At 36.6% G+C, this 20,649-nt stretch overlaps 1 protein-coding gene across 3 annotated transcripts in view; it reads left to right on the top strand.

Annotated features, from left to right (window-relative positions):
* LOC129002301 (uncharacterized) overlaps positions 1–10,710 on the top strand; it is a 36,098-nt gene extending 25,388 nt beyond the window's left edge. Inside the window, exons 6-10 of one of the 3 annotated variants that reach the window (XM_054429994.1) lie at positions 29–55; positions 1,167–1,343; positions 3,269–3,449; positions 7,080–7,261; positions 7,427–10,710. In XM_054429994.1, coding sequence (XP_054285969.1) covers positions 29–55; positions 1,167–1,343; positions 3,269–3,449; positions 7,080–7,261; positions 7,427–7,595 — 736 coding nt within the window. In that variant the 3' untranslated portion in view covers positions 7,596–10,710. Of the gene's footprint in view, positions 1–28; positions 56–1,166; positions 1,344–3,268; positions 3,450–6,196; positions 6,283–7,079; positions 7,262–7,426 lie in introns of those variants that run through there. The other 2 variants (XM_054429996.1, XM_054429995.1) reach the window with 2 other exon arrangements.
* The last annotated feature ends 9,939 nt before the right edge of the window (positions 10,711–20,649 follow it).

Here is a 20,649-nt window from a genome sequence, read left to right as displayed (position 1 = left end):
AGTGGCTGATGAAGTTGTTGGTTTGTAGTTACCACACGTTTGGAAAGGACGATTGGTGAGTCAGCTCACTTTGCTGCCTGATGCATGTCCAAATCTGTTTCTTGTTTCAGTTCTTCGCCTTCGCAATCAGACTTTGCTGTCCATCTTTGTAACAATTATTATTTCGCTTTTGATAACAAATGGATCAGCATGAAATCAGAATATGGATTTTTTCTTTGTTTCTACTCTTGACCTTTATAGTAATTTGAAATATTCTTTTTTCTTCTGTGAAAACTATTAGGCCTATTACTAAATAATACATTATATATTGTTCTATTGGGGTTGAATCATAAAAGTATTAAGACAAAACTGGCCAAAAATAAATTGAGACATATTTGTATTCAACACATGTATTTTTTAAAGTTGCATGTTCATCTTTAAATTTTGAGATACGTACAATCAAAGGAGATCGAATAAAAAAACTTTTATGCAAGCCTGTTTTTAAATGATCACTTTCATATTGAAATCTATTATTTTATTTACAATATGCAATATTCTGTCTTACATTTAACTGAAAATGTGTATATTTTCATTTTGTTATAGCCTAGACTATATTAATATTATAATTCAAAGACATGAAGTTAAAATATAGATTGGTAGAGTTTACTCAAGGAAACAAAAACTTTGAAGATTGGGAGGAGAGATAAGTTTTTGTTAATTCGTCATTCACTAGTTTTTTGTTTTATTACTTTTTTGTACTTGCTAATGACATGCCGTTAACTTTGCCTGTGCAAAAAATTAAGTGTCTATGAGTAAAACTAAAATAGGCAATTATTCACAATTACTAGTTAGGGCCTACTTAATTGCTGATAATGTTCAGGTACTCAGTTGGTAGTCTTCCGGTGTGTCAACAATCAACATAATAGAATTGTTAAAATAAAAATATGTTCTGAATTGCAACCCGTTTCCAAATATGCCACATAATTTGAATGTTGGTTCACAACTATTAATTAAGTTTCTTATTCCAAAACCAAAGTTATATCAAAAAGCCTCGTTTCCATAAGCTCTCCATAAATGAAAAATTTTCCTTGTTTTAAGAATGCCTAAACCATAACCTAAATTACAGGCATGTGATATAGAGTAGTTGGTTGAGGTATTCTAGTCTAATGGCTGTTGCAATATTGCAGGAATCCCACGTACTCAACGTCCAACATGAACGTTTTGCCGACCGGAAGTTCCATGCATCAAATGGGCTCCATGCTACCTCCACCCCCTCACCTGCAGTATCCTACAACACACAACACTTCAGCACAACAAGCAAAGTTCCCCCCTCCGCTGATACCTGTCAATGGCTCCAACCAGAGGTAAGCACCCTCGAGCCTGTAATGTGGGGTCTGGCCCTGGGATTGTTCATCTACATTTTTTTTAAGTTACTTCAACATGTGTCATAAACCTAATCCCGGTCAAGGTCAAGCATCTTGCCACAGAGAAGTCCCTAAACCAACTGTGTCACAGGTCTGATTATCCTCACCTTCCGTCATCACCGGGATGACATTGTCCATCAACAGCAGTCCCAGATGTTTTTGAGCCTCCAGGCAAGGCCTATTCCTATGCGTGTAGCGGAAGAAAGTGTGTTTCACATCGTCAGGAGTTGCCCAGGTATTAAATGCAATCAGGTGACGTGGCCTTCTTGCCTCTCTTGAACACATACTCAAGGCTAGACCTGCTGAATCGGTCTCCTGTTCCCAGCTCCTGCCAGAGCCGTTGAGGGTCCGCTCCTCTTTTCTTCCCTATTTCTTCCTCTGGTACTCCTCATGCTGCAGATAAATTACCATCCTCTGCGACGGCAAAAGTTTGATGGGGATAACTAGCTATCACCAGGAAAGTGTAGTATGTAGATGCTACCCTAAGCGCTGCCTGACACTGCACACAGGCAAACCGCATCCTATATACCTGCTTGTTGACCGTGTTTGTCCACACATCCGCACCTTATAGGAGTACGGACATCAAAAGCCTTTTGCCACGGGACCGAGGACATCTGACATAGGCCATAAACCGGATAAGGGAAGAAACCAAAATAGTTACGTGACCTTGTGTACCGTATGTAAGATCTGGTCCTGCCATCTAAGCCCATCCAAGGTCCATCCTTAATGGCACGATAAAGTCATCCGATTTTTTAATCAGAATTACGATATTGATTTTGATCAGATCAAGCGAGACACCGTAGACTTCCATTCATGTGTGTATGGTATGCATGACTGTTCAGTTTCAGCTGGGCCAGCTCAATGCTAAATGCAGCAGCTATAAAAGCCGAAACATCATCTGCATACCCGACTAAAACAGTTTCCTCAGGCAGCTGTCGTATGCGATGTTAGAGAACCAAGCCTAGCATGGATTGGCACCAAAAGTAACTGTTATAAATAAGAAGGCAGAACCGGAGATAATGTGCATGAGGTATGCTGGGACGTGTAAGGTGTTCTACAGTGCGTCAAACATATTGCACCACCTCACGGAATCAATTACTTTTGATCGTCTAGTGTTACAAACAAGATGTTATCCCACATGACTGGTGGTCCAAATCCTCAGCGTTTAGCAAATAACGTTCGACCATTGACCGGCCCTTCCTGTTGCTGTACTGACGAGGAAACAGGTTTCTTGAAGCAACAGCTGTCTTCTGTCAGAAACGGATGAACTTCTCCAGGACTTTCCCAGCCATATACAGAGAAGTCTGTAATTGATGGATAGGTCTGGGTCTCCCTTCCCCTTCTCCACAAGCACAAGTCTAGCTGTTTTCCAACAGGAGAGAAACAACAACTTTGCCATTGTCCGTGTTTATTAACAGAAACATCTAAGGATTGATAGGCCTTTTCAAGGGACTGGTATCGTTTGCTGACAAAGAGTTTTTTGACATTTCAAACTTGTTAGATTAGTTCAGTATTTAAATAACATTAATTAGGTTTGCTGCTACAGGGAAGAGAAACCGTGTTTTATATTTTATATTTTGAGAGTCAAAGATGGGGAAAAAAACTTTGTACCCCTTAAAACCATGGACAATAAAAATTTATAATCCAACTTTTTAGAGGTTAAGAATTCTAGTTTAACTGAGTAGTGACCACAGTAAATAGTAAATAAACAAAAAAACTGTGGGAGTGCTTGAGTCAGAGACTAGTGCAGGCTTCAAGTCTGTAAGCTGTGAGACGTACATTTTGATATAGGCTTCTGAAAAGTGGCCAGATAAACTGATGACATTTCCTCAAAGTTGCTGTAATCGCATTACTATTTGTCATAGGTTTCACCACTACGCTCCCGGACAGGAAGTGATAGACTTGTCGTCCCCGCCACAGTCACCCCAGAGGCTCATGGGCAACGGTAAGGGCGTCCAAGGTCACCCCGACCCCAACGGGCTGTGGAAGAAACTCATTCCTATCATGGAGGCACCTCCTTCTTCTGGAGCTCATTGTCCATACAAGGTTGGTAGACATAAACAAATGCAGTGCATGTTTAGTTTGAAGTGTGTCCATTGTCACCATTATCTCAATTTTACGTTTTTCTTTTCTCACTTTTTGCAAACCGATATACCGGTTAATACAATCCAATAATTACTTCATCAATTTATTGTCATCTGTTGTAGTAAGGTGGAGAAAAAAACTATAATTTCTTATTTTGAATTGTTTCTTTAGTTAATAATCGATTCTGGATCCAGATGCCATCATCATTATCTAATAAAAGGTTGGCGTTTTATAGTAAGACTGATCCCTTATAAAAATCTTAAAATACCAATTATTGGTGTCAAAAAATAATAATTACCAGGTTTTTTTTATTTGTAAAAACAAATTTTGCTAAGGCCTATTACTAAAAAGTTATTTTCTCTTAATTGAGAGATGATGATTTTGATTGTAACGTGCACAAGTTTACTACGTGCTATCCTTATTTGTTTTTAACTTATCATGCTCTTAGTATTTATATCAATAAATTTTACCATCATCATCATCATTGATCTTCAATTAGTTATAAATTGTATCCAATTCAAGGTAATGTTCCTGAGCCTACAGCACCATGCACTCCATCGTTTGGATTGTTACTCGGCCAACATTATTTTAAGAGTTTATTTGTTTTTCTTTACAATTTATTAAAAACTTGTTTTAACAAAAAAATAAAAGTTTTACTTTGCCCATCAATCACATCCAACATAAAAATTAGCCACTGATGTATATTTTTGTACATCATCTGAAATTGATATAAATTAAAAGCATATAGGCCTACACTAGTGATGGGTTGGTTGCTGATTTTATCAGTTCAGTTTCGGTTCGGTTTTTTTTATTGGTTCTAGGTTTTCGGTTTTTCTCCTTAAATCACTTATTTAAATACTCTCTCTACTCATGCAAAGATAGTGCACATATTAAAAATTAAAACAAAAAAAAAATGTAACTTCATGTGGGGGCTATTATATTTTTAAGCAAGATTAGATTAGACAACATACCCTAACCTCAATATGTTATGGTATCTATAAGTACAATTCACAATTGTCTTATTTTTAAATTTAAGGTTACAATTTAAGGATTTATTAACCTAATCGTTTTAGGTTGTAATATTGTTGAAAACTGTAATATGATACGTATTGGAAATAACAGTATTGTCAACAAATTCATATTTAAAAATACCAAAATCTTCACTAATTCAGCATCTAACAGGAAATTTTATAACCATCATAAAACTATTAATCCATGATAAAATGAGTTTTGGATTTCATAATTACCCTAGTAATAAATAATGGAAGTTATAAAGGAATAGAAATTGAGTAACAATCAAAGTAATAAAACTTTTATGAGCTTAACTATTGACTCAGTTCTTGGAAGTACTTGACTCTTAGTGATAAAATATTAATGGATTTGGGACTGCTAATGGGTTTTTTATTGCATCATTAGTCATTACCATAGAAATAAAATAAATTATGAAAGCCGTAAACAAACATCTGATAAACCATTTATGACCTCACAACCAACTAGATCACGGCAAATTGATAGCACAACACCAATGTTGTTTTTTGTCAATTATAAAAACCACAACTTAACAACCAACCTATCCCTAATATCAACCATAGTTTTTGCTTACTTTGTTTCCACAAGTTCAATTATTGCAGTTCTGTAGCAAATGATAATATTGATGATTATGTAACTCCATTTACAAGTGAACACCTTTGCCAGACCAATACTCTGCAAAACTGATCAATTAATGAGTTTACAGCAAATTAAGTTTTAAAACCCGTTGTAATGGCATTGAACAATTACATTGATTTCCCTTTTATGTTCCTCAGTCCTAAATGTGAAATTACTATATCCATTCCCTGTTAAGTTTCTGCGGATAAATTACAATCATTGAAAAATTAAAAGTGTTTAAATTTTAAATTAGTTTAAATTGGTGTAAATACCTTCATTCATGCATTCTGGAACTTTGCAGTAGGGCAACTAGTTTCAACTCGCATTCAAGTCATCATCAGACCAGTTCTATGTATTCTTGTCGCTTCTTTCGAAGGTCATCAACATTAGAGGTGATATTGAGAGGTTCAGATATTTTGGGATTTGGATAGTTCAAAGTTCAAGTAGGCCTGTATGGCTCTGAACATTTTGTTTTAAGTCCAAAACAGCAAAATACATAGTCTATCAGAAAAAGTCAAATATTTCATGGATTGTATCGGATATCAAATTTGGACTTGGGTCGGATTCTGATATCCGACTTAATTTTTTGGATTTCCGCACACCTTTAATTAATAATAAATATACAGACACACACGCACACACAAACCGACATAGAGCACAAACATATTGGTAACAATAACAAATAACAAGAAAATACATCCTCATTATACATACCCACACATTATACATATTCTCATTATTGTCAATAAATGTTCAAGGTTTTTGGATGCGTTTTCTAATTATCGTCAATCTTAATGACCTACAAACAAAGGGATAAGACATGTAGTATTGGCCTGATGATGACTCCGATGTGATTGAAACTAGTTAATCCATTGCTTTGTTTCCAAGACTGCATGAATTCAGATATTTAGTTACACATATATTTAAATGTGGTCACAAGACTAAAAAAATACTACTAACCTCCCACTAACAATTTTTTTTTTTTTTTACTTTAAAACCCCCGTTTTGGTTGTTGAAGTACTAGAGGTTAGGCGGAGCAGTGACAGTTTTGTTTCTTGCAGCGATCACCTTGGGTTGCAACCAACGACCTGGGAAATAAGCGGCTTCGCAAGTGACTCGTACTGTTTAAACTTTGGCTTGGAACGAGGTGAGAACTGAGAACATGGTGTTGTAAGGCTCAAGGAACACAATGAAGGAGTTATCAATAATGTTACTTGCGTTTCCATCGGCATTTGGACTGTAATTAACATACAGACTTGCATTTTGATCATTAACTTTTCCTGTGTTTGATTCATTTGTTGTTTATGTCCAACCATTGACTTTGGATACTGATGAAGACATCCCAACTAAATGGATCTTCTGTTGCCAATTTGTTACTATAAAAGAACATTGTTGAGTGAACCATTCACAGACTGTGATACTGTCTAAAAGGCTATTTTATACTTTATTTGTTGCACTGAGATAGTTGACGTGATATAAAAGGTGCTGATAGCTTATGACTATCTGTTTGCCTTGGCAAAAAATTTGGTATTGAAAATAAATCTAAATCACAATCTAATGGAAGTTCAATTAAACTTCGTCCATTTTGATAAATGGTGACAACTTTAATATGGGGATGGAATGTCTAATTTTATCTATAGTCAAAGGTTAAACTTTATTGCCTGCTAGGCTAACTCTTTGTTTACACATTTTCTTAATTGTTAACAAAGTAGCTCTAGCGCATTTAATCAATACTGTTATAGAATATTTAGCTTTTTATTATTTTTTTTTTCAGTTACAAAATTCCCCTTTTTAATCAGTGTAAGATTTTTTTGTTTCACGTTTTTTAAATTGCCATGTCCCTCATTACCTTTAATTTTTTGTTATTCATAGTTTTACTCTGATTTACATATTTTTGTATGGGGTTTTAAGTTCAGGTAAATGTTAAACCTTTGTCTGTTTCAGATGCAAAAAGCCTTCCTCATGGAGAAAATGGTCCCTTCCATTAATTCAAAACCTTTCATCTACTCTGAACTGCTCATGACTGTTCCTGATCTGGTCACCTACTTCTTTCCTTCAGTATCTTTAAACGAATGCAGAAAAGTACTTCAGGACGTGTTGAACATCAATCTTTATAAAGGAAACTCGTAAGTAGCATTATGTTGAAAACCGTTTACATTGTTGGCAGATAAATAGATAATTTACAACAAACATCTCTTTGGGAGATGGTACAGGTGAATTAAAATTTGAATTTCTGTGATGGAATTTTGTTCTAAATCTCCTGAAGTAACAATTTGAACCATTTTTTACAGGCAGCAGATGCAGGTGTTAAAGGAGAACGGCAAGTGTGACTCGGTGTCGGACACTCTACCTCTGATCCCTTGTAGAGACGTGGTCAGTTACATGCCTCAGATGAAGTACATCATGGAGCGGTCACCGAGCAGTGGAGAGTCTGCAGCCAAGAGACAAAGGACTAGCTAGGAGTGGGATGCGGCCAATCACTGGCCGCACGGGGAAAACCATCCGACACATTACTGGTGAACTGCTAAACTGCTTCCTTGTACACTGCTGTGGTTTGCTTTGACGTAACAATCGGGTAATGTTTTATAAACCATCCACGTGAATTATCTCATTTTTTATGATTTTGAGTTGTTATTAGTGTGCCAACAACGTTTGTATCAGGGGGCATGCTCAAGTAACACAACATTTCAAGTGTGAGGCCAAGGGGATTATCATGTAATCCTTTCCCCTCCTTTTAAAACTAATTAAGAACATTGGAGAGATTAATTTTTGTTTATATTAGCTACAAAAAGTAACTAAATTACTTTTAACGAGTAGTGAAAACCACATTTTAACTACAATCAAGAAAAGACAAAAATCTGAGATAAAAAGTTGACTGAAAATAATGTAGACATCATTATACACCTGCAGTTGTTAACATTGACTGAGCGAAATTCAAATCAAACACATGTAGAAAAAAAGTATGTCAGTGTCCAAAATGCCTCAGTATAAGAGATGTGATTTGAATAATCTAATAGACCCAACCACATCAGGGCAATGTACAAGGTAGTGCTATGTATAGGACATTTGTTCAAAACGTAAGGAATGTGTTGGTTAAAGTGTTTTGACTGTTCCAAGTTGGGGAAGATGTGCCTCGTTTGATCATGTTTTGTTCCAACTAAAGAAATATTGTGTTGAATTTAAGTATAACTTACTTGTAAAACTCTTCTGCGCCATAAACAAATTATGATTCATTCTTTGTTTTTTTGTTTTACAGTAAATGCTTTATTAGGTCGCCTCTGAAAAGATCTACAAATTTTTTAGTATCCTATGTCATTTTATTGTGCTTCGCAAAAATTACAGAGCTTATGTTGCCAGGAATAAATGACTTCTTTTAAAATAAATTACGTGGCAAAACAGTACCATATAACATTATGAACATCGAACATCGTGTGTTCGGAAATTTAATTTTGATATAGTTATCATATAAAATTGTTCAAACTACCATAAGTTTTTTGGTCTTATATGCTTTAAAACTAAAAAAATGCAGTTACTTGTTTTTTAGCTTTCATTATTGAAACTTAAATTAAGACCATTTAATTATGATAGTATAATTATATTATAATTATTTTCATACAGTATAATGTGTAAAGCTTTTTTTATACAGTACAACCCTGCTAATACGTCACATACGGAACCAGGACCATTGTAGTGAAAAGGTCGGATTATCTGAGGAGCATGTTACTGGCCAAATTAACTGCTTAACTGACATTCATTAATTGCGACAGACGATAATAATGTCTCCAGGTCCGCGGGAGACGTTAAATATTGTGCCACGACCCCATAAGACGATGACGATGTTTCCATGATCAGGTTGGGAGAAGATCTTCAGGATTTTGATGGATAGGATGATTATTTTTTCTGTGGCCATGAGATTCGTCTAGGATTTTTTTACAATAGCTGAAGATGTGAGACGTTCATTATTTTGCCATGATTGTGGAGGTTGAAAATACATTTGATCCGTGATCGGGGATGGATGAACAAGATTTTTTGCAGCAATTGCAGGATGATCTCTTTATGACCTTTGAAAATAGTCATAATATTTCAGCAATTAATTATCATTGTTGTCATTGTTGATAGGGGATGGCACGGTCAGATTAAGCAAAAAGTTGGACTAGCCAAGGTCGAATATTAGCAGGGTTCTACTGTACAGTTATTTTTCTATTTTGGCTGTGATTTGGAAACCTTCATCGTAGATTGTTTATCCTTTTGGTGATTTTCTGGAGCTTGTGTTAATTTTTGTATAACTCGGCTTGAAAACTATTTTCTCATTTGCCATAAAGAACTTGAACAAAATCATCCTAACAAATGTTCTAAGTACGTACATTGGAATCAAAATTGTCGAAACTACTAATAATTATCACTACATATTGAAATGTATACCTAAAATACATTTTTTATGTTTTAAAGCTTTGTTTATGAGAACTTTATTGACATGGTCGTAAATCGTAAGAAGTATTTCTACCTAGAATCCTAAAAATAATCATACAAACATTTGAGCTGGAGGTATATCTTTTTTATGGTAATGTAAACCAACCTACAAACGTAGCAATGAAAATGCTCTTATGTAACGAAGTAGATTTGCATTTTCATGTCAAAGATTGAGATAGAATTTCATTTATTTAATATGCAAGAAATTTAAATTATTTTATCTAACAAATCCTGAAAAAGGCAATTCAATTGATTGGTTAAAACTAAAATCTTTTTTAAAATTGTAGGCCATAGTCACAATACCATAATTTTTAGTTATGTAACTTTGAGACCTAAATTTACATTAGACTTTATCGTAAAAAGTTATCAAATTTTTAATATTGCTCATATGTTAAGTCATAGTCCCCTTTCTTTTTCGGTATCATGACGTAAAATTTCTTAGTTTATTTAACATTTTTAGCTCAACTAATAATTGATGTTACATATTAAGTATAAGTCATGATACAGTAGTTAAAAGACATCTGATATTTCCATTATATAATTCAATTCATTTCATCCTAAGCTACTTAACTAGGTTACTATTATTTTTAGGCTTTTATTTAATGTGAACTTACCGCTGTTAATATATAAGTAGGTGAAATAATTTGTGTTATAGTTATGATTATTTTAAATCTATTGATTCTTAAGTATACTTGTTTTGTATCTATGGACTTGAAGGGTATTTTGTTTGTTGTACCATTGTAAAGATTTGCTTAGTGTTATAAGATGTATAGTGGATACTACCTGTCCAAACGACGCCAAAGTAACTCGCTATTTTAATTTTCGACCAACGGTGCTCGTATATTGTTATATGAATGGCATCCATTCTTTAAACAGTGTTGTATATATATTTTGATTTATTATTTTTGTAAATTATTAGCTGTTGTTGTATAAACTTTGTACATAGTAATGTTTTGTGATGTATTAAAGTCTTGTCGACTTGTATATTACTTGAATAAGATTTCATTATATTGTTAAAAGTAATTCAATTTTCACATTTTTAAGTTAATTATTTTCATTCCTTTCATCAGCCATTTTCATATTGTTTGGTATCGCCTAATATTATACTGTAACTAAATAAAAATGATTGTTATACTGAAAGTTTCATCACTTCCCTTGCCGCTAACCATTAATTCTCGGCTCAGCTTTAAATGATCAAATTTGGCATGGGGAGTCCCTTCATGGTTTAAATGTGCAATAAGATGAGGTTAATAAAATTTTAATTGGGTGTTTAGGGGGGGGGGGGGGTGATTCAGGTGAAATCTTCTATGTAAGCCTTTATAATTTGGTCTATATGGAAAAGTGCAGAATCATTACCTACAACTTTCGTTTATAAAGTTTTTACCATCATAACGGTTTTCGAGTCTGTTTAACCCTAGGATTGGAAATATGTATGACGATTTTAGTCTTATGTCTGTGCTTCCAAAATGCCCATATGACGAACAGTGGCGGTTCTAGGACCTTTTCAAGGAGGAAAGTAGGGGGGTCCTCTACAGGGAAAATTTGGAATTTTCAAAGCTGTTTCGTGACTTTCTAAAGCAATTTTTACACCTAAAACTGTAATTGTCCGCAAACTCCCATTTCACCTGTCATTTGTCGTGAGCAAGTAGACATTTTTTAAATTAAAATATGACGATTGCATTCATGAATTTCGTAAAACTGTAGACTAAGACCATATCCTCCTAAAAGCTGTTTGGTGACTTTCTAAAGCCATTTTAACATCTAGAACTGTGTGTACAAAACATCCCATTCCCCATTTATTTGTCATGAACAAGTAGACATTTTTAAAATTAACTATAACGATTGCATTCATAAATCTCAAAACATATTGTAGGCTATGATCCTCCTAAAATATGTTAACTGACTTTCTAAAGTCATTATTAATGTCTATATCTGTGTACAACTGTCCAAAAACCTCCCATTTTACCTGTTATTTGTCATGAGCAAGTAGACATTTAAAAAATTAAACCATGACAACTTGCATTCATGAATTTCAAAATAGGCCTACTGTAGACTACGAAGCCATATCTCCTATAAGCCGTTTGGTGACTTATAAAGCCATTTTTGACGTCTAGAACTGTGAATGCCCAAAAACCTCCCATTTCTAATGTTATATGTCATGCAAGCAAGTAGACACGTTTTTCTCGATTTCATAGATCTGTCACAATATGTATCATAGTTTCAAATTCAGTAATAGCACTGACTACTTAAACACAAGTGTTTATATATTATGCTGGGACGGGTGGCGTCGTCCTGTAATCCAGCTAGGAGGTTACAAATTGTGGATATTTATAGGCATGCACTGTGGATGTGATACTCCCTGGTGTGGATTAACGTCTGTACTAGTGTGTACTACGACTCCGCAGTACTATCCTAAAAATTTGACCAATTCAAATATATACTTGTATATACCAAGGCAAAAGTGTGGTTCGGATTCCACTATAAACTGTAGGTCCCTTAGTTGTCATTAGCTGTATGGACTATTAATTAACGGCTGTGTATAGCTCGGTATAGTTGATTTTAATAGGGGAACTATTTTTCTAGGGCATACCCAGGATAAAAATGCTCATCCAAGTTGACTGCGATTACCTTGATCTCTCCAATGCCTTTGACAAGGTCAATCACAACATCCTTGTAGCAAAACTTGCCGGATATGGTGTGGGAGGCCCCTGCTTAAGTGGTTAAACAGCTATACTTGACCGACAGAACCCTTGTAGTCAAGTACGACGGGTGCCATTCAGTGTCCTCTGGGGTTACACCTTGGTCCCTTGCTGTTTAATCTGTTCATTAATGACATTGGCAAGGCCATCCTTACCAAATTTATCATGTTTGCCTATGATAGTATTTGGCTCGGTGTCATTGGCTTCTTTGAGCGGCTCCAACTTTCTCTGACTAACATCGACGCCTGGTGCAAGGAGAACTTCATGGAGCTCAACGTCTTGAAATGTGTCGTCATCTCCTACAAACGTGGTGCAGCCCCAGTCCAATACGATTATATATCCTTAATGGATCTACACTGAAGAGAGTGGACAAGGTAGGAGATCTCGGAGTGACAATGACCCCTTTGCTCAACCCTCGTGAGCACATTACCCACATTACAACCAAAAGCTAGCTCTCTGCTTGGTTTCATAGTCAGATCAACTAGGAATTTCAACTCACCTTTCACCTTGATCACGCTCTACAAGTCCCTTGGTACACCCGCTGCTGAAGTATGGGTCTATCATCTGGTCTCCAACTGGAGAACATACAAACCCGCTTCATACGGATGTTTGGACCGAGACTTGGTTTTACCTACCGCACTATCCCGGTTGACGATGTGGAGAAGTCCTTTTATCTTCTACCTTCGTCACTCCGACGTCATCATGCCGACATAATACTGCTCTACAAGCTGGTAAACGGGTTTATCGATTGCCCCAACATCCTGAGCGGTATTGACATTACCACGCCCAGAGGCACACGCTCCAAGACTATATATGCGGCAGACGCTTTCTCCCAGCCTACTATTCCTACAACAGCGGAATTTGCCGTCTACTCAAGGCTGGTAGCACGGCGGCTGCTCAACTGGACTTCTGTGAGAAGCCCCTCCCGTTCAAGAAGAAGGTCTCCCTGCTCACTTGAGTAACCACACCCCATCATATCTGCATATTTATCTTGTTGTCGTTGTAACCTTCTGTGTAAATTCATTGTTATTACTCTTCAGAGTTCATTCTTCTGTTATTACTATTTTTTGTTATTACTATTTTTTGTTATTACTATTTGTTTATTACTCTCTACTATTTATTTTACTTTGTTACTACTATTTGTTATTACTTTTCTAGTTAGTACTATTGTAAATTCCATCTGTATCATATTGTAAAGACATATTTTGTAAAATGGTGCAATCTGTTGGGAAATAAATAAATAAAACCTGGGGGGGGGCAAGAGCGTACTTGAAACAGGGGTCGCTGGGGGTGGCCCGCCTGGGGGTATGGAATACCCCCAGTCTGGAGGGAGGTCCGGGAAAATTTTGAAAACTATATGCTGAAATTAGCGTATTTTACGCTATTTTGAGACTATCAAATCTAGCTCAATAATCCAGCGTTTATCTAAAGAGTCTTAGATTATAAAGTGGTCAGGTCAGTTTGCTTAGCTTTACAATACACATTTAACAGTATTATTGGGGTGTCCATGCCAACCTTTCACATCCATTTATTTGATTTAGCCACTTTAAAAGTAATATATTTTAGCTTGGTTCACTCACATTTGGCATATAATATTTGTGTATACGGAGCGACAACTCACAAAAACTTAAAAAAGATATTGAAACTCCAAAAGAAATGTATAAGAATCATGCTAGGTTTGAAGTACAAGGCTCATGTAAAGGATAGGTTTAGGGAACTGGGAATTTTGTCGGTGTTTGATTTATATATATATATATGAATGTGTTATGTATGTGAAACAAAACATGACTAGAATAATTTGAATAATACTAGTTTTCTTGGCCATAATCATACTTATAACACTAGACACAAAAATGATTTGAAATTAGAAACACATACCGGTAATTAGAATTAAAAAAAAGGCCACATAAGGGTGTCAAATTCTTTAATAGATTGCCCGAAAGTTTGAAAAGTGGGACTAACATTAAGAAATTCAATAAAAATTTAAAGGCATTCATGATTGAGAACACTTTTTATTCAATTAATGAGTTTTTAAATAAAATAAGTTAAATGGCGTTGTTGGTAAAAAGGTGTACTGTATTACTTGTAAATAGATTAATTTTAATGTACTTATTTTTATTTCTTAGAAATAAGATCTGACACCATTCATTGTACATAAATTGTACATATTATGAATAAAGACATATTTCATTTGATTTGATTTATAACACCCGAAATATATGGTAAGCTATTTTGAAGAATGTCTAATGATGACTTATGCCGCAAGAGTAATGTTGTTCGTTATTGTTGAAGGCAAATGAAAACAAAATAATGTCACAAAAAATTGGTTTATATTCATTATTAACTAGGTGAACCCGTGCGAATTCGCACGAATAATAAATTAGGATACGTCATTAGAAGTTGCGTCGTTGTATCGACGTTGGTCTTGAGCTCAATCGTTGGCTATACGCATTCTAAGTTCTTTTTGCTGTTCAGTAGGAGTGTTTTGCAGGACGGAGCTCATCATGCTGAAAACTTGCGCGTATGGATTAATATCAACCAAATGTTGAATCAAAATGTGCATGAGGTCAGTGCTGCAAGAGCCATTAGCTTTGTTTAGCATAGCATTCTTTCTTGAACAGCGGTTTCGACGTCGTAGATTTAAATTTGGGCATATGCGGGATGCTCCCCTTCTGACAGTTGTAAGGTGCCAATTGAGTGATAAATTGTGTCGTGCACCTCATACATGAAAAGCCCTCCATCGTTATGTTCTTCAATTTTAGCTCGAGTGCTGACCATTGCGAGCGCAGAGTTGTACGATCTAATGTTCTCTTTGTAGTTTCTGCTCAAATGATTTGCTCCATTAAGTAGGCTCTGGATATAATAGCTTTCTCGGTATGGTGATAGATTCACTTTTCCTTTATGGCTGCAGGATGAAAATCCTTCGCCTCGTCCTCTTTGTTCTTCTTTAAAATGTAGCGCACCACATTTCTGACATTTAAATGCCGTATCGTCAAGTGAATACTGCTGAATTCTTGTATTTGTCAGTGTATTTTTTTAAGTACACCCGTGTCCGACCGGCAATATTTCTTTGTCGTCGGGTCCTTGGCATGTTTAAACGAATATATAATGTAACACTTTGCTCCCGTCGTGCCCTATAGGTAACATTTCTTTGCCGGGCTTCTAATTATTTTTAAAAACATGCAAACTGTTTACATTTCAAATCCAAACAAAACAGCTGGCATTTGATAACTAATGTATTGACATCTGTTTCAGAATACTAGGTGGCGTTCGCAGATGCATCCACAAAATTGAGCGGAGTCATCAAGGGTTCATATTATATTGTTTTTGTCATACTGCAGTAAAAACAGTCGTCATTGATGCATGCGTTCCGGGTCTAAAGTAGCATTTTTACTCTTTAGGAAATAAAATTCGTTTTTCAGCCTCTATGGAGTAAAACTCAGCTGTTGTCAACTCAGTTGTAAATTTCTATTGTAAACGATTGAATACGTATCGAAATATGTAACGATTCGTGCTTCATAATCATTTTAACCAGTCTCTTTCCATAGCATTTTAGCATTGCAGATAGCCTACATTAATCCATCCCCACACTCAACACTGCCCACCTTTACTACTTCCTTTACAGGTAAACAGGTCCGTGACGTAGGAAGAGATGAAGGAAAGTAAAGGCGAGTTTTTCGGAGTGTGGGAACTGTTTATGACGATTAGATTAAGGTATCTTGGTATCTACAATCTTAAAATTCTATGGGAAGAGAGGGAAACAGTTCTGCAACGTAAGAAGAGGTGAAGGAAGTAGTAAGGTGAGCAGTGTGGAGTTTGGGAACTGGAAACCGTTTGTAGCAGTTAGATTAATGTATCTGCAATGCTGAATTGCTATGAAAAGGGATGGAAGCATGCCCATAAAATAGAAAATGGTGAAAGAAGCGCGGTAAAGGTTAGCAGTGCGGACCTGTTTCCCTCCCTTTCCATAGCATTTTAGGATTGCAGATACCTTAATCTAATCGTCATAAACAGTTCCCACACTCCGAAGAACTCGCCTTTACTGCTTCCTTCACCACTGCCTACGTCACGGACCTGTTTCCCTCCCTTTCCATAGCATTTTAGGATTGCAGATACCTTAATCTAATCGTCATAAACAGTTCCCACACTCCGAAACTGCTTCCTTCATCACTTCCTACGACACGGACCTGTTTACCTCCTTTCCCATAGCATTTTAGGATTGCAAATACCTAAATCTAATGGTCATAAACAGATCCCATACCCCGAACATATTGCGTTTACTACGTCCTTCGCCACTTCGTACATCGCGGACCTATTTTCCTCCCTTTCCATAGCATTTTAGGATTGTAGACACCTTAATCTTATAGTCATAAACAGTTTCCACACTCCGGACAGCTCGCCTTGACTATTTCCTTCACCACTTCCTACGTCGCGGACCTGTTTTCCTCCCTTCCCATAGCATTTTAGGATTGCAAATACCTTAATCTAATGGTCATAAACAGATCCCATACCCCAAACATCTCGCCTTTACTACTTCCTTCATCACTTCCTACGTCGCGGACCCGTTTCCTTCCCTTCCAATAGCATTTTAGGATTGCAGATACCTTAATCTAATTGTCATAAACAGTTCTCACAATCCGGACAACTCGCCTTGACTACTTCCTTCACCACTTCCTACGTCGCGGACCTTTTTTCCTCCCTTCCCATAGCATTTTAGGATTGCAAATACCTTAATCTAATGGTCATAAACAGATCCCATACCCCGAACATCTCGCCTTTACTACTTCCTTCATCACTTCCTACGTCGCGGACCCGTTTCCTTCCCTTCCAATAGCATTTTAGGATTGAAGGTACCTTAACCTAATTGTCATAAACAGTTCCCACACTACGGACAGCTTGCCTTGACTCTTGACTACTACCTTCACCACTTCCTACGTCTCGGACCCGTTTTCCTCCCTTCCAATAGAATTTTAGGAATGCAGATACCTAAATCTTATCGTCATAAACAGTTTCCACACTCCGGACAGCTCACCTTGACTACTTCCTTCACCACTTCCTACGTCGCGGACCCGTTTTCCTCCCTTCCCATTGAATTTTAGGAATGCAGATACCTAAATCTAATCGTCATAAACAGTTTCCACACTCCGGACAGCTCACCTTGACTACTTCCTTCACTACTTCCTACGTCGCGGACCCGTTTTCCTCCCTTCCCATAGAATTTAAGGAATGCAGATACCTTAATCTAATCGTCATAAACAGTACGTCGCAGACCTGTTTCCTTCCCTTCCAATAGCATTTTATGATTGCAGATACCTTAATCCTATTGTCATAAACAGTTCCCACACTCCGGACAGCTCGCCTTGACTACTTCGTTCACCACTTCCTACGTCACGGACCCGTTTTCCTCTCTTTTCATAGAATTTTAGGAATGCAGATACCTACCTAAATCTATATAAATAAAATTAGAGTTTTGTCTGTACATTGCTTAGAATAATGAACTTTTTGGTTATTTTTACATTTCATAGGTCAGAGAAACCGAATCAAACCTTATCTCAATTTCTGTCTGTCTGTCTGTCTGTCTGTCTGTCTGTCTATCTGTCATTCTCTTGGTAACGCTAAAATACGCACTTTATTACAACTACTCCTCAATAACTATAGCACTGTCCCGCCTGAAACTTATTTTCCAAATACTATACATATATGAGATGGTTTTAGACGTATTTCATCGAATATGAGACAGTTAGATATTTAACAGTAAACCCTTGAAAATCAAGTTTTTGTCGATTTTTGACGTGGAATTTCTGGAAGCCCATGTTAACCTTATGAGAAATGAAATTATTGAATCTTAACAGCTGTTTCAATTAAACAAGTTGGTTCTGTTCTGTGATGTTCAATAGCATTAAAGTTACAAGGATTACCAACAGGGTGCAGCACTAGCACTATTATTTCTTTTACATTTATGACAACAGCTAATTTGCAACCTGGAGGCGAGTGAGCGTAGCGAACGAGCTAACCTGAAGGCAAGTGAGCGTAGCGAACGAGCTAACCTGAAGGAAACTGAGCGCAGCGAACGAGCTCCAACATACAGGTGAGTGAGCGTAGCGAACGAACTTCAACCAGGACGTGATTGAGCCATGCAAACGAGATCAGATAGTAAAAATAAAAGTAAGCCTACCGTTATAGGATCGACCGGCAGACACAGAGGTAATTTAACCTTTTATTGATTGTCATACCGATCCGGAACAACAAAAAACAACATAAAATGAAGCTATGTATAATAGTTTGGCCAGCATATCTTAAAATATGCAAACCAACTGCTGTTCTTTATATAAGAAGGTTTCAACTGAATATTATAAGATCCCCGTGCGTAGAACGGGTACACAGCTAGTACCTACCTAAATCTAATCGTCTTAAATAGTTTCCACACTCCAGACTGCTCACCTTTACTACTTCCTTTACCACTTCCTACGTCACGGACCTCAAGCTAGTGTCGTCATTTGATTATATTTATGATCCATACCACCGTTTATGTTCTAACCTGAAGGAAAGTGAGCGCAGCGAACGAGCTCCAACCTAAAGGTGAGTGAGCGTAGCGAACGAACTTCAAAAAGAACCGAAATTTCTTAAACCATGTCCTCACTCATAACTGCTATAAGCATTTGATACTTATATGCCAACCCCGTACGAAGGACGGGTACTCTGCTAGTTTGATTATATTTATGATCCATACCACCGTTTATGTTCTAATATCTTTGGAATAATGCCATCAGCTATTTATTTATCTACTGCATTCAAAAGTCATCAGCTGGTCATAGGTCTTTGTTTATGTGTCAAATACTGCTTCCATAAGGATTACATTGAAACTTTGAGACCCAGTGGGGCGGATTCCCGAGAGACTTTTTTAACGCCATATAGATGTTGGCACTCACCGGTATGGTCTTTATCACCATGTAAAATTTGAAAACGATTGATTCACCCGTCTAGGAGGAGTTTGCGTATTACGAAATGCATAAAAGTCGACGTATAAGAGCTTCGCTCGCTTCGCTCGCTCCGCTCAATAATAACATTCAAATCAATCACAATGTTATCCTTATGGAAGGAACTTTGAGGGCAGCCCATGCCCTTAAAAAGATATATTTCGAAAATCTAAAGCCAGTTTGCACATCTACACACCTAGATGAACATTTTGGCATATAATATGTGTGGTTAAATCTCAAAACAAAAAAGCCTTATTGTTCACAAAGTTTCATGTAGCGTATTAAATATATAGATACTACACAAAGTTGTTAGTTTATACATATTGCAAGAAATTGGTCTGTTTTTTACTACTGTTGGAATTTTTATTTTATGAAAGAATAACTTAGAAACTGATGAAAAATTGATAACATGTGTCAAAAAATTTCATAAAAATCTGTAAACTATCTTTCTAATCTTTTATCATTAATAACATTTTTCTTGGATCTAAATTGTGTATACCTTATCCTGGCTTCTAGGGGGGCCCAGCTATGCTAATCGAGATTAGCCACAACAGTAGGTAAACATATTTTAACACTTTATTGTATACTGTGTAAGAAAGGGGATTAACCCCGTACCCACGGTGCTCATCTATGCAGACACTCTATTCACATTACACTTAGTCGACCAGTTGGCGTGAACAGAGTTGAACAGTAGCATGAGCATCGATTTACAAATTCCTTTCCCAGCTGATGTGAGCTAGGCGATGACCGGTAGGGCTGACTTCCAAGAAACATCGTTAACCTATAAGCCACACACCCTATCGGTAATCAGCCAATGAGAAGGGCTAATGAAGAAGAAGGAGGGGTCAAGGAGTCTCGGAGCTGGAGGACCTGGAGAGGACAATCGAGGAGATCACCACGGGCCACGGGACCAAGAAGATCAGGAGTTTGGGAGTGCGTGTATTAGTCCAGTCAAGGAATGAGGTGTAGAGTGCGTGAGCAGGTAACTAAGCGATTCCTACAGAAACTTGTTCAGGGGGCTTAGGGTGTTAACATAACAAAAGTCCTGACTCCTAGGTGGTGAGCCAGGGGGTGGAGGGGGGGAAAAGGGGGGGGAAAGGTACGCATTTTGGGTTTTTTGATTATATCTCGAAAACTATCAACTTTTTGTATACTATAGTAAAATATAAAATTGAAGAAGATTAAATTTTCTACAAGAAAAGTATATAATGTGTTTATTTTGGTTCAACAGATTACGAGTTATAACTTATTTAATTGATATCTTATTAAAATACTCCTTCCATAAGAAATACATGTAAATTAGTATGCGAAATGGGGCGAATCCTATCCGCCCAAAGGAAATATAAACGATATTCTGGAAATCTTGAC

The sequence above is a fragment of the Macrosteles quadrilineatus genome, unplaced genomic scaffold, assembly GCF_028750875.1.
Source record: "Macrosteles quadrilineatus isolate MER2022 unplaced genomic scaffold, UCM_ALF_1.0 Scaffold_9__3_contigs__length_116548681, whole genome shotgun sequence".
Lineage (NCBI taxonomy): Eukaryota > Metazoa > Arthropoda > Insecta > Hemiptera > Cicadellidae > Macrosteles > Macrosteles quadrilineatus.
This window is presented reverse-complemented; position numbering and strand designations above follow the sequence as displayed.